Source organism: Giraffa tippelskirchi, chromosome 7 (genome assembly GCF_054371585.1).
Source record: "Giraffa tippelskirchi isolate mGirTip1 chromosome 7, T2T-mGirTip1v1.2.pri, whole genome shotgun sequence".
In the NCBI taxonomy this organism is placed as follows: Eukaryota; Metazoa; Chordata; class Mammalia; order Artiodactyla; family Giraffidae; genus Giraffa; species Giraffa tippelskirchi.
The window spans coordinates 73464279-73479383 of NC_137281.1; the positions used below are offsets into that span (position 1 = coordinate 73464279).

A 15105-nucleotide genomic window follows, 5' to 3' on the forward strand; every position below is an offset into this window, starting at 1 on the left:
GACTTCGGACTATACAGAACTACAGTAATCAAAACAGCATGGTGACGGCACAAAAACAGCCATAGACTGATGGGGCAGACTAGAAAGTTCAGAAATAAACCAATGCACTTATTTTCAACTAACCTATGACAAAGGAGGCAAAATATACAATGGATAAAAGAAAGTCTCTTCAGTAAACGGTACCTATAATAAGTAGTGAAACTGGACAGCTACATGAAAAAGAATGAAATTAGAACATTTTCTCATACCACATACAAAAATAAACTCAAAATGGATAAAGACATAATTGTAAGAACAGAAACCACAAAACTTCCAACAGAGAACATGGGCAGGATGTTCTTTGAAATAAATCACAGTAATATTTAATATTATTTTGGATATGTTTCCTAAGGAAACAAAGGAAATGAAATAAAAGATAAACAAATGGGACCTAATAAAACTGAAAAGCTTTGCATAGCAAAGGAAATAACTGACAAGACAAAAAGATGATCTACTGAATGGAAGAAAATATTTGCAAATGATATGACCAACAGAGGTTAATGTCCAAAATATATAAACAGTTCACACAATCCAATATAAAAAAAACAATTAAAAAAGTGGACAGAAGATGTGAATAGACATTTTTCCAAAGAATATATACAGACAGCTAACAGGCACATGAAAAAATGTTCAACACTAATAATCATCAGAGAAATACAAATCAAAACCGCAATGATATGTTACCTCATATCAGTCAAAATATCTATCATCAAACAGTCTACAAACAACAAAAGTTGTTAAGGATTTGTAGAAAAGGGATCCCTTGTACACTGTTGGTGGGAAAGTAAATTGCAGCCGCTATGCACCGACTCAGTGGACATGAGTTTGAGCTGGGAGACAGTGAAGGACAGAGCAGCCTGGTGTGCTGTAGTTCATGGGTCGCAAAGAGTTGGACAAGACTTAACGACTGAACAAGGACAACAACAATGGAAAACAGTATGGAGATATGGAGATGTCTCCAAAAACTAAAAATAGAACCAAGATATGACTGGACTTCCCTGGTGGCACAGTGGATAAGAATCGAACTGCCAATGCAGGGGACACAGGTTTGATCCCTGGTCTGGGAAGATTCCACGTGCTGTGGAACAACTAAGCCCATGGGCCACAACCACTGCGTCCATGCTCTGGGGCCTGTGAGCTGCACTACTGAGCCTGTGTGCCCCAACTAGCGAACCCCACATGCCCAAGAGCCCACATGCCACAGCTACTGAGCCAGCATGCTGCAACTACTGGAGCCCAAGCACCTAAAGCTGGTGCTCTGCAACCAGAGACACCACTGCAGTGAGAAGCTCGTGCACCGGAAGGAACAGCAGCCCCTGCTCCCCACAACTAGAGAGAGCCTGCACAGAAAGCAAATGAAGACCCACTGCTTCCAAAAATAAAATTAATTAATTAAAAAAAGAAACCATGATATGATCCAGCAATTAAACTGCTGGATACATATCCAAAGAAAATGAAAACATGAATTCAAAAAGATACTAGCACCCCCACGTTCACAGCAGCATTATATATAATAACGAAGATATGGAAACAACCTAACTGTCCATAGCAGATGAATGGATAAAGAAGATGCAGTATATATTCATGTGATGGGATACTACTCAACCATAAAAAAAGAATGAAATTCCGCCATTTGCAACAACCCAGAAGGTATTATTCTTGGTGAAATAGGAAAGGACAAATACTCTATATTACCACTTATATGTGGAATGTAAAAAAAATAAAACAAATCAATGTATAAACAGAAACAGATTCACAGATCAGACAACAAAGTAACAGTTACCAGTGGAGAAAGGGAAGGAGAGGGGCAAACTAAGGTTTGGGAATTAAGAGATACAAAATACTATGTACAAAATAAATAAGCACAGGGATAGAGCCATTACTTTGCAATAACTTTAAATGGAGTACAACATATAAAACATATGTATAACATATAAAAATACTGAATCACTACATTGTATACCTGAAACTAATATAATATTGTAAATCAATTATACTTGAATAAAATATAAACGATTCTTATATAATCTTTTTGAAACTGCAGTTTAACTTAACTGTTCCTTTGCTGTTTAACTTAACAGTGTAATGATGAATGATAAGGCAAAAGTATAGCCATAAGAAAATATTCTTAAGGAATGAAAGTAAACAATCCTGGCCATACTCACTGAAAAAGATACAGCCAAACATAAGTTACAACTTATAACTCATGTTATTCAGTCAATGGATTATGGGGAAAAAACCCAGAACTGTATAAAAATTTTCTAACTGTTTGCAATGCATATCCTGGGGAAAAGTATATTTAGTATTATCTTTCTTAGTTCCTTTTGGTTCCTTAGTTCCTTTCTTCTTCCATTTGGTGCATCTGCAAACAAGTTAGTGTGCTCTACTAAAGGAATGAAGCAAGAACTTCACTGGATGGATTTTCTCAAAATTTTTGAGGAAAATCAATTTAATTTCTATAATTCTAAGCTTGATTTCTATAACTCTCTACTAAGGATGACATGGTTGGATGACATTACTGACTCAATGGACCCGAGTCTGAGCAAATTCCAGGAGACAGTGACAGACAGGAAAGCCTGGCGTGCTGCAGTTCATGGGGTCACAAGGAGTTGGGCACGACTTAGCGACTCAACAACAACTACTGACATGACGAACGGATATAACCGGGTGGTTTACGTTTACCTGATGTAAGATGGTTTTGACGTTTAGAAACAAACCTCTCAAGGAGACGCATCATACGTGAGTCTTTGGCTTCATCCAAAGCACACTTTCCATTGTCATTTCTAAATAAAGGATCTGCTCCATTCAAAAGAAGTAACTCTGCCACCTAGAGGAAGATTGTTTTATGTGAGGAACCCAGACAAAAAGTACATTATTATTATAAACGTATGCTAGCATACAACTCTAAGCAACATCAAATATTTCTTTCCAAATATTTGGAATTTACCAACAATACAGAATTTGGGTTTACCTGTAACATCATTGCCCAGCAACAAAAATCAATGTAACTGCTACTGAATCATAATTTGTTGATGTACATATGACTTCTCTTACCAAAAAAAGAGAGAGGAAGCAAGGAAGAGGGAAGAAAGGAGGGTGGGGCAGAATGTCTATGGTTTAACTGATGATGAAATGGAGCTAGCATATATACTGGGAACTTGAATTACATTCTGTAGTAGTAAATGTAATTTTAACAGGTTCCAGGAGACAGTATGTCTTCTATGTATACCTGCGTTGCTGCTGCTCCTCCTCAGCGTCAGAGAGAAACTAGTAAATTCTTAATCTGTTACTACTCCTCAAGGAGCCTCCTCTATGAAGCTCTCCCTGACTTCCTCACCCACTGACGCCCTAGAGAAAAATGACCTCTTCCTTCTTTTATGTACATATTTTATGTCCAATATATTCTATATTATATTATACTTATCTCATACCTATCTCTCTTCTATATTTCAAGTTTTTTGAGGGTGGGACTCTGTTTTTCTTTTAAAATTAATATTTTTGAATAGGAAATTAATAAATATGGTTCAGAATACAGAAGGCTTAGAGAAACAGACAGTGAAAACTAAGTTTCCCTTCTCTACCCTTGGACTTCAGTCATCTAATTATTTCTCCTAAATTAGCTCTAGTTAAAGATTCTTCTGAATGTTCCCAGTAAGTCTAGTCCAACAGGTGTATATGTGTATATCACAAATGTGTATATACGTTGTTTCGTACACAAGTGGGCCTATAATATATACATTTTTCTGCACTTTAGCTTCTTTCCTGCCTACCCTACCCTGCATCAGACTCTGAAAACTGTTCCAAATCAGATGGATTGAACCTCCTCATTCTTTCTAGCAGCTGAATAATAATTTACTTTTTAATATACCTATATGAATGGATTAATGCTACAATTTAGAAGACTCTTGAGAGTCCCTTGGACAGCATGGATCTCAAACCAGTCAATCCTAAAGGAAATCAATCCTCAGTGTTCACTGGAAGGACTGATGCTGAAGCTGAAGCTCCAAAGCTTTGGCCACCTGATGCAAAGAGCTGACTCACTAGAAAAGATCCTGATGCTGGGAAGGATTGAAGGCAGGAGGAGAAGTGGATGACAGAGGACAAGATGGTTGGATGGCATCACTGACTCTCAATGGACATGAGTTTGAGCAAAGTCCGGGAGATGGTGGAGGACAGGGGAGCCTGGCATGCTGCAGTTCATGGGGTCAAAAAGAATCAGACATGACTGAGCAACTGGAAAACAAAAACAACCCTACTAATGGATGTTTAAGTTGCTTCCAAGTTTTCACAACAGATACGTGTCTTAATCATCTTTATAGTCCCAGTGTCTATTTCAGTATCTGGTACAGACTGTATGTTTAATAAATGCTGTTTAATAAAAGAATGAATGTTGGTCTAGGAGGACGTGTGGAACATTATACTAAAGAACATTAGTATATTAAAGAACATTATACTAAAAGAAGCCTAGATTTCCATGTAAATGTCTGGAATGAGAGAAAGGGTCAGAACTTCTACAAATTTTAATCATCTAAAAATTATATATATATTTATATCTCTATATATTTAATATATATTTCCTTTTACAAAGAAAGCATTCTAGGAGAGAAAAGTGCCCCATCACACACAGGGATAATATAACCCAAATCCTTTAAAAATTAAGATTCAGCAACTTGATGATTCTGCTTTTCAAATGACTTTATTATGGGAGTTTAAAGCTAGGTAAGAGGATTGAAAGTAATAGTAGGTATAATTAAATCTATAATTCATATGCCTGGATCTTCACATATTGTTCAGCAATACAAATAGAAAGCATACTGCTTTCTTTCAGGAAAAGTAATTCCATAAGTTTGTTTATCTCTGGAGGTTTTATGTCAAATAATAAAGCATGCAGTTTGAGAGTATCTGAGGATCAAGAAACATGAAAAAGAAGACAGGAGGAAGCGAAAAGAGCCTCACTTCTCTGGAAATCCGGGCTGGTCACCCTAAAGGAGCGAATACATTACCTTGGCAATCTCTTGTTTCAGACAGTGGATACTCTATCCATATACTCTATGGACACCAACTACCCACATTTACCAATTTCCTCTATAGCCCGATATCAGGAATTCTGAAGCCTACTTATATTACACACTCTTTAACTTAAAAAACTCTCTGCCTTCTCATCAAATGGCAGTAAATAAGTTATTTCTATGGAGTTTTTAACCCTGTATTTTAAACCTGCATTTGATTCTGTATTAGTTATCTGTTGTTACCTGACAAGTTACCCCAAAACTCAGTAGCTTAAAACAATAATAAATATTCATAATCTCATAGTTCTGTGGGTCAGGAATTTGGGAGTGGTGGAGGTGGTTAGTTCTGCCTCAGGGCCTCTCAGGAGGTTGTAGTCAAGAGGCTGGCTGGAGATACAATCATCTAGAAGCTTGACAGCACCTGGAGGGTCTGTTTCCGAGACGGCTCACTCACATGGCTGTGGGCAGGAAAAGGCTTAGTGCACTGTCAGGGCACCTCTCCATGGAGCTGCTTGAGTGGCTGCTTGATATGACATCTGGCTTCCTTCAGTTGTTGAACAAGTGACTGACAGAACAAGGAAGAAGCCACGATCGCTTTCAACCGAGTCTCAGAAGTCATATAATGTGTTACTTCTGTCACATCCTATTTGTTAGAAGCAACTCACTGAAACTGCAGCCAATATTTCTGAGGAGAAGACTCAGGTTCCACCTTTCGGACAGAAGAGTGTTAAAGAATTCGTGGCTGTTTTAAGGCCACCACATATCCTTAACTGGAACAAGCAAAGCCATTTCAGTAAGTGGCTGGCCTCACAATCTCCACTTATTTAGTTCATCAAACAGTAGGCCCCTGAAGGAAATGCACTTCTACTTAGAGCTTGCCCGTGGCTTTTCACCTTCAACAATGTTATTGAATCTAGTGCTTTTCCCCCTTCTAGAATCAGCTGACTTCTGTGTTGCTGAACCACTCTGACTCCATCTTGTCAGCTCTACTTTAGTCCTTCCCCTCTCCTTTCTGCATGACTGCACTTTAGCCTACTCATAAGGAATGTGCTCAAGCCAGATAAATTCTCTAACAACTTTGCCTTCATCAGATGTGAAGGCTGAAAGAATGCCTTCTGCTGACACAGATGGTTAATGGTCATGAGACCCTAGGAGGAGGAAAAATCCCCAGTTCCAGTCAGTGTGGACGTGCTTCTCACTTAGTGGTCAGATTCTAATTTTAGCTCTGGCCCCTTTAAGTCCCCCTGGACTCCTTTCTGTGGTGTGGAGCACAGCTGTGCATGCCTCTGGATTGCTCTCTGCCCAATCCTGCCAGTATATAAGTTATCCACAATAAACTTCATGACTGCACTGTATGGAACTGCTTTGTTAATAAAGTTTTGTTTTACAGACTCAAAGTTCCTTTTCAGTTTAGAGGATGTTATTTCATATCTCTTCCTTCCAATAACTCCCTTGTGTAAGAAGTCAATAAGACAGAGAATAAAATTCTTTCAAGTACTTGAAAAGCCAATATTTTGACTATACATTCCTAATGGGATATAAACAAAAGGCACTTCATTAGTAGTTCCATTGTTATTAATATTGTTAATAATAGAAATATCACTAATAGTAATATTGTAAATAAAATGTACAATAAAGAAATGTTAATGTATTAAGAAATAAATGTTTAGCATAAAAGAAAAAGATACAAATAAAAAATAAAGTTATTATGAATGCATAATATTAAGTTTGAAATGGAAATATCAGCAAGAACTCACTATTTTTCTTTCTAAAAGTGTGATTTCATGGAAAATGCCTAAAAACAATGACATCCAATAGCAATGAGCACATCTCACACCCAAACTATGGTCTCTAAATAGATTTTCCATTAAAACAACCATTTACAGAAAATATGGGAAGAAACCACAAAAATCAGTCAAATCCAGAATTTGGAAACCCCAACAGACAAATGACCCACGTTCCAGAAGAAACAAAATATAGGAGAAATATTATAGATTAAAACATACTTAAGAGACGTAAAAAACACATGTAATATATAGACCCTGATAGACCTTCATTCAAACAAAAACTTTTAATAAAAACCATTTTTAGATAATTTGGGAAAATTTGATTATGGACTGGGTATTATTAAATGGTATTAAAAAATAAGTTTTATTAGGTAAGACGATAAAAAAAAATGTGGGTGTGAGAAAAAAAGTCCTTATCTGTTAGAGATGCAGGTACAAGTATTTATTGGTAAAATGGTATGATGTCTGGAATTTAAAAAAAAATACTCCTAACAACAACAAAACACCACCCATGGTCCAGCCGACTATGTGGTATGACTTTTTATAGTGCAATAGAATAAACAATCAAACTTTATAAGATAGCTCACTCCAGACACAAATGGAATGGATAATCAACATGTCTGGGGATATCTTTTTAATATCTGTGAATCCCAATAACATAGTCAATGAACCTCTAATTCAACATCTCAAATACATACCACAAGCATGCTCCATCAAATAAAAGCTTGCTAAAACTGTGATAACTTCTATCAACTTGTCATGTCATTTCCTTCACAAATTAAGCCTAATAAAGGAGGATCAAGGTCAGTCTGACATGATATGTTCTTAGTGATGTCTTATGCTCAAAGATCATTATGCCTGCCTAAATGTCTCTCACTGTATGTTTAATAATTTGTCCCAGATTTTTCTAAGCAACCACACTGAACTGGCCATCTGAAATTTACAAATTCTACCCTTTCCACACTTGAAAGAATGTATTTATTTTTAAGTTTTGTCATTGTTGTTTAGTTAGTAAGTCATGCCCAACTCTTTGTAACCCCACGGACTGCAGAATGCCAGGCTCCTCTGTCCTCCACTATCTTCTGAAGTTTGCTCAGATTCATGTCCACTGAGTTGGTGATACGATCCAACCATCTCATCCTCTGCTGACCCTTTCTTTTGCCTTCACTCTTTCCCAGCATCAGGGTCTTTTCCAACGGGTCGGCTCTTTGCATCAGGTGCCAAACTATTGGAGCTTTAGCATCAGTCCTTTCAGTGAATAATCAGGTTGATTTCCTTTAGGATTGACTGGTTTGATCTCCTTGCAGTCCAAGGGACACTCAAGAGTCTTCTCCAGCACCACAATTCAAAAGCATCAATTCTTTGATGCTCAGCCTTCTTTATGGTACTTGACTACTGGAAAAACCACAGCTTTGACTCTATGGACCTTTGTCGGCAAAGGGATCTCTCTGCTTTTTAATATGCTATCTAGGTTTGTCATAGCTTTCCTTCCAAGGAACAAGCATTTAACTTCATGGCTGTAGTCACAGTTCACAGTGATTCTGGAGCCCAAGAAATAAAATCTGTCGCTGATTCCACTTTCCCCCCCGTCTATTTGCCATGAACTGATGGGACTGAATGCCATGATCTTAGTTTTCTGAATGTTGAGTTTTAAGCCAGCTTTTTCACTCTCCTCTTTCACCCTCATTAAGAGGCTCTTTAGTTCCTCTTCACTTTCTGCCATTAGAGTGGTATCATCTGCATATCTGAAGTTGTTGAGATTTCTCCCAGCAATCTTGACTCTAGCTTGTGATTTATCCAGCTCAGCATTTCACATGATGTACTCTGCATAGAAGTTGAATAAACAGGGTGACAATATACAGTCTTGATGTACTTCTTTCCCAATTTTGAACCAGTCAGTTGTTTCACGTCTGGTTAACTGTTGCTTCTTGACCTGCATACAGGTTTCTCAGTAGACAGGTAAGGTGCTCTGGTATTTCCATCTCTTTAAGAATTTTCCAGTTTGTTGTGATCCACACAGTCAAAGGCTTCAGTGTAATCAATGAAGCAGACGTTTTTCTGGAATTCCCTTGCTTTCCTCATTACCCAGCGACTGTTGGCAATTTGATTTCTGGTTCCTCTGCCTCTTCGAAAACACAGCTTACACACTCAGAAGTTCTCAGTTCACATACTGCTGCTGCTGCTGCTGCTGCTGCTGCTGCTAAGTTGCTTCAGTCGTGTCCAACTCTGTGCGACCCCATAGATGGCAGTCCACCAGGCTCCGCCGTACCCGGGATTCTCCAGGCAAGAATACTGGAGAGGGTTGCCATTTCCTTCTCCAGTGCATGAAAGGGAAAAGTGAAAGTGAAGTCGCTCAGTCGTGTCCGACTCTTAGCGACCCCATGGGCTGTAGCCTACCAGGCTCTTCCGTCCATGGGATTTTCCAGGGAAGAGTACTGGAGTGGGGTGCCATTGCCTTCTCCAAGTTCACATACTACTGAAGCCTAACTTGTAGGATTTTGAGTATAACCTCCCTAGCACATGAAATGAGCTCAACTGAATCTCTTCTAAGGGATTCTTGCCTACAGCCTTTCCTAGCTCTACCCGTGGCACGTATTTCTTCTGCAGAAACACAGAACAGATCTTCCTTAGCCCCCTTTCCTACTCTAAAGGTTTTAAACCCAGAAGCAACTTCCACCACTTTAAATAAACAATAAACTATTTTCAGGAAACGCCTCAGCCCAATGCAGTCCCTGGACCAGAAAAAATGTCTAGGAAGCTCAGAGTACATATGATAATGCATTTGTGCCAGAATTCATAATCTTAATTAACAGTTTCATAATTGCGGGCTTCCCAGGTGGCACTAGTGGTAAAGAACCCACCTGCCAATGCAGAGGACGTAAGAGACCTGGGTTCGACCCTAGGGTCAGGAATATCCCTGGAGGAGGGCATGGCAATCCACTCCAGTGTTCTTGCCTGGAAAATACCATGGGCAGAGGAGCCTGGTGGACTACAGTCCATAGGGTTGCAGAGCCAGACATGACTGAAGCAACTTAGCATTCACGCACCATTACTGTAGTTACTATTAACCAACATATATGGAATTACAGCGTTTTGATATTAATGGTACCACTGGTACCTCTGTGCTGGTGTGTACTGGTTGGTCATTAAACCTGAGAGGTTCTCATGTATTAGTCTGACTCTGAAAGTAACAGTAGACTACAAAAAGCTGTGAGCCTGCTGTGACTCCATCATTGTATAACATACTAAGAAGGAAATGTTCTCCTAGAGCCTGTAAGGGCTTCCCTGGTGACTCAAGCAGTAAAGAATCTGCCTGCAGTGCAGGAGATCTGGGTTTGATCCCTGAGTGGGGAAGAGCCCCTGGAGGAGGAAATGGCAACCCACTCCAGTGTTTTTGCCTGGAGAATCCCATGGACTAAGGAGCCTGACGGGCTATAGTCCACCGGGCTGCAAAGAGCTGGACACAATTGAAGCGACTCAGTACATGCACACAGAGCCTACAAAGTACTATACGAAAAGAGTCCTAAGGAAAAAATACTATGCACAACCAAAATACACATCATGTAGTTATTAAAAGTAACATGTAAAACGGGATCTGCTATATCAGGCACAACCAATCCACCACAATAATATTTTATTATAAATTCTGAGTACTGATTAGCACAATGAACTGACACTGAATCCCTATCTGTTTTTCTATTTTTGGTCCCAGAGGTTTTTAATAGTTGCAGACTGTAGTGTTTGCTCTGCAAACGAAAGAATTACAGTACCTGATAATGTCCATTAATCACAGCATCATGTAGGGGAGTGATCTGGTACATTCCGCTGATATTCACATCTGCTCCACCTTTTAAAAGTTCACTTGCTGTCTGATAAAATCCTCCTAAACTAGCTTCATGAAGTGCTGTCCAACCTATGATACAAAAAAGTAATGGTGTTTGTTTATATTTGGCATCTTAATAATGTCTGTGCTTGCCCTTAAAATAAGAACTCTAATTCTAAGTTGTTGCTTTAAAAATATTTTGGCTACATGAAACAAGATAAACTCACCATGAAGCAATCTGTATTATTTGTGGATTCAATAAATCTGATGGACAAATAAAACTCCTACCCTTAACACTGTTGGTATTAATATGGAAAAATATGAAAATAGTAAAAAATTTGAAAACACTCCTGCCTCCCTCAAATAAAAAGGCTGTAAGGAGGGGGGTCATTATTAGCTCACAGAGAATGCTGGTTGCAGGTTACTTTTCTGCAGAGAAGAGGGAAAAAAGCCTTATCTGTAGTTCCAGGTACTTTTGTTAAAGTAACCCAACCAGCAGGACCTCACAGAAATCAGTTTAAAAGTTGACTCTTGACTAACGTGGGTTTGAACTTCGCAGGTCTATCTCATACACAAACTTCTTTCCAACAGTAAATACTATGGTGTCACACAATCTGAGGTCATTGAAGGAGAAACCATGGATAGGGAGAGCTAACTATAATTTATACTCAGATTTTTTACCACAACAAGAGTCAGCCCCCTAACTCCCACACTATTCAAGGGTCAACTGTATAATTTTTTCTCCCAATTTGCAAAATGTTAGTTACAGTAATTCAACTAACATACTACAAAGTGCTCCAAGAAAACCAGTCATCCAGATAAATCTTTTTGTTAGTCAGACACAATGATATAAGTCAAAGATATCTATTAAACTCCAAAATAACAAATCTTTTCCTATCTCCCAAAACTTCAAGTTGGCAGATCCTTAAGCAACATCTTTTTTTCTTTTTAAAAATGTAATTATCTTGGAGGAAGTTTCCTCAGAGCTTTCTGAGAGGATAAATTTCCTATAAAGACAATACAGTTGAACACATTTGTTTAAAAAAGTTCAACATCATAATCATATTAGTTGTATGAGCTAATGTAGCAACTGTTAACATCCACAGAGATATGCAGTGTACCTTCTTCTATATTACAGTCCTCAACAATTTTGCTCCTCATTTTTAATGTTTTTATGTGTCTCTTGCCTTGTTGGTTTAAACTTCTTGTTATTATTAATATCCTGGCCTGAGCCAATCTTTCTTCTCAGTTATAATGTGTCATAAGCTTAGGAATCTGTGTAAAATAATCCTCAATTCATTGATCTGACAGGGTTTAAGCAAAGAAGCTTTATTAGATCTATTTTGGGTATTCAGAGTTTGTTTTCAGGCTATTTCATGGTTGTCACCATTGGTTTTGATAGGTAAAGAATTACTGAAGTAGGTTTTTTTTAAATCAAAGACAAAGATATCACAAAATGTAAATGAGGACTTATGAAATGCAAATGTTACCTATGAAAAGATAACTGGGTGTATTACATTTTGTGTGCACTTAAGTCTTTACTGGATTGTATCAAAAAATAAATATATTTTAACCTTTCTAGTAGACATTGTTTATTTTTTGTTTCCACAGTATTTGGCGCAGAGGAGGCATATGGTAAAGACTCACTACATTGAACCGATATGTTATAAAGAGGCCATACACCTCTTGTCAGTAGTTCTTGAAGTTTATGAGAATAAAAATCATCTAGGGAGGGACTCCCCTGGTGGTGTAGTGGCTAAGACTCTGCACTCCCAACACAGTGGTCCTGGGTTTGCGCCTGGTCAGGGAACTAGATTCCGCACACTGCAACTAAAGATGCTGCATGTGCAACTAAAGAGCCCTCCTGCAGCAGCAGCAGCATGCCGCAATGAAGATCAAAGATCCCATGGGCTGCAGCAAAGACCTTGTGCAGCCAAATAAATAAACAGATATTTTTAAAAAATCATCTAGGGAAGCTTGATTTCTAGGTTTTAACCTAAAGATTTTGACTGTGAGTTTCAGTGATTGTGTGTGCGTGCTTCAGTAAAGGTTACATTTTAAACAAATATTGTAGGTGACTGGTAGGAAACTGGCTTATGGACAATGTTTTGCAAACACTGCCCTCTGCAATTCTGTGAGACAGGCTAGTCAGAAGTAGTCAAGGTCATAGTAAGATACCAACTGAGAAGAAAAAGTAGAAAACAAGGGAGTTCAAAAAGTCTGGAAAATATGGACAGATAAAGAATTCATGAAAGTCACAGAAGTACATGGGGCAGTGAGGAGAAGGTGTATACTGCCAAGCAAAAGACAAGTGGGGAATAGCAACCAAGGATGCTAATAATGGCACAGGGAAAAAAAAAAAGGAAACCTGTTAAGATTGATGTTTGGGAAATCCATAAATTCCAGTTATAGGTATGCAGAACTACTCCTGAACCTAAGAAGCACACAGAGACTTAACAGAAAGAACCATGTATTTCTCAAAATCAAAGAAGCAAGTGCTCTGGCCAGCAAGTAAGGATCCATGGTTTAGGGTTATAAGACCATGATAGATGGACTGGATACGAGACTTAGAGTAACAGTCTTTAAAGCTCTGATTGATTATAGTATAAACCCAGGTCCTGCTGAAGTAAGTTCTGAGGGAGCACTTGTAATGACCTGCTTATCTGTGGATGGTGTTGCTGATCTCTGTGTATCAAAAGACTTTGTGCACTGTTTCATACACCAAGAAAGTCTAGAAACAACAGTAAAAGCAAGGACACATAACAGGTGCTGGCCCAGTGCTGCTCAGTGTTTCAAGTACGTAAGTGCCATTAAGGAATCATTCCTCTCCAGGAGAACACATCAGGTTCTCCCCACAGGAAGACTGTACCAGAGATCTAACCTGGCAAAAAGATTGTTCTTTCTGAGCTTCCTGCTCCACCCTCTCCAACTCATATAGTCTGTTCTCTTCATTTCCCTGACAACTGCCTTTGCTGTTCCCTCTACCATTAATCTTTCCAGAAGCTCAATGTACCACCAGCTTCTTCCAGCTTAGAACCTCATTCCTCTCCCATTAAAAGCTGAGTCTCATAGTAACAATGTTCACACAAAGCGAGCAAGCTGGCCCCAGGAACCCCATCCCTCTGTGGCAGCTACTGCTCATGGCCCACCAGGTGGGCCCAGGCAGGCATGACCTTTGAAGGGGAAATACAGTGTTCTTCTCCTGCCTCTCTCCTTATCTTACCACTTCCTGGAGAGGATGGTGAAGCATCACCTAAGAAGGAAAATTACTTGGGAGCTTTCTGTTTGGGGCTTGCCTTAAGCCTACTTTTCCATAATTTCATAGCAGTAATTCAGCCGAAACAAAAACCACTCTCAAGATAACTGCAAGTGGTAACCACAACCTACCGGCATAACTTGGCTGATTAACATTTCCACCTTTCTTGATATAATGATGAACAAGACCAGCGTCATTGTGCACAGCAGCTTTATACAGTAAGTTTTCTCCAAAAATGTTTCTCCGGTTAATGTTACCAAGAGTTATTTTATTCATCTTGATTTTGTCTGAAATGAAGGTATGAACAAAAGAAAACCAAAAACATGAGTAATTCTTATTTGAAAATCAAGAGGAATATAACTAACAGAATGATTTCAGTTAACATTCTAGAAGAGAGATATATTATATTATGAAGGAGTATTTCATTCATTAACCCAACTATACTGGTATCTACATGCAAAAAGGTGAAAGAGGCCAATGCCATTAGTTTGAAATATTTGAGTAAACTATAGATCATGTAAGCATTTATGTTGATTGAAACTCTAGGAAAGCTGCATATATAAGAAGACTAACAGATTATTTTCTTAAAAGTTCTAATGAAAGGGACTATTTAGATGTTATTAAACCTAACAAAATGTTACAATACTGAAATGTCTTATAAAACCATGAAGAGAAAATCTCAGAACTGTATCAGAAAGATACAAAAATTACCTCCAGGAAAACCAGAAAAAAGAATGCTACTAAATTTTCTTTCTTTGCTAAAAATAATTGTCATGAAATTAAATAAAGGACTATGATATTGAGCTGTATAATAGTTTTGACATCCTAAGCTGAGAAATACACAATTAAAATAGTTTTCCAGGTTCTGCATACCAAGTATCATTTCTCCACTGTGCCTCCTAAAATACTGAAACTCTTCATTTAGATAATCCAAATCCTGTCCTTTTTTACAGATACTACTCATTTGGTTTCCCCGAATTTCAGAATAGCTTTGATGATAACTTTTCTAGTTTTGATGTAAATAACTTGCTCCACCCTAAAACCTCAGAAAGGTAGCTGAGTACTGCAGCAGATTTTCTCAATGGATCACAGTTCAGCTGCTTTGTTTCTATGTGACTCTCTCCATTCAGTCCCACTGTAAATTAAAACAAACTGACTGCTGGACACTAGAGCCTACATTCCCCTACCCCA

General features: G+C 38.3%; 1 protein-coding gene across 2 annotated transcripts in view; it reads right to left on the reverse strand.

Moving 5' to 3' along the window:
• Positions 1-15105, reverse strand: part of ANKRD31 (ankyrin repeat domain 31) — a 140022-nt gene that overhangs the window by 69036 nt on the left and 55881 nt on the right. For both annotated transcript variants that reach the window (XM_081513904.1, XM_081513903.1), the window contains exons 11-13: positions 14046-14201; positions 10606-10748; positions 2722-2866 (exon numbers count right to left, since the gene is read on the reverse strand). In XM_081513904.1, the coding sequence (XP_081370030.1) occupies positions 2722-2866; positions 10606-10748; positions 14046-14201 (444 nt within the window). The remainder of the gene's footprint in view (positions 1-2721; positions 2867-10605; positions 10749-14045; positions 14202-15105) is intronic.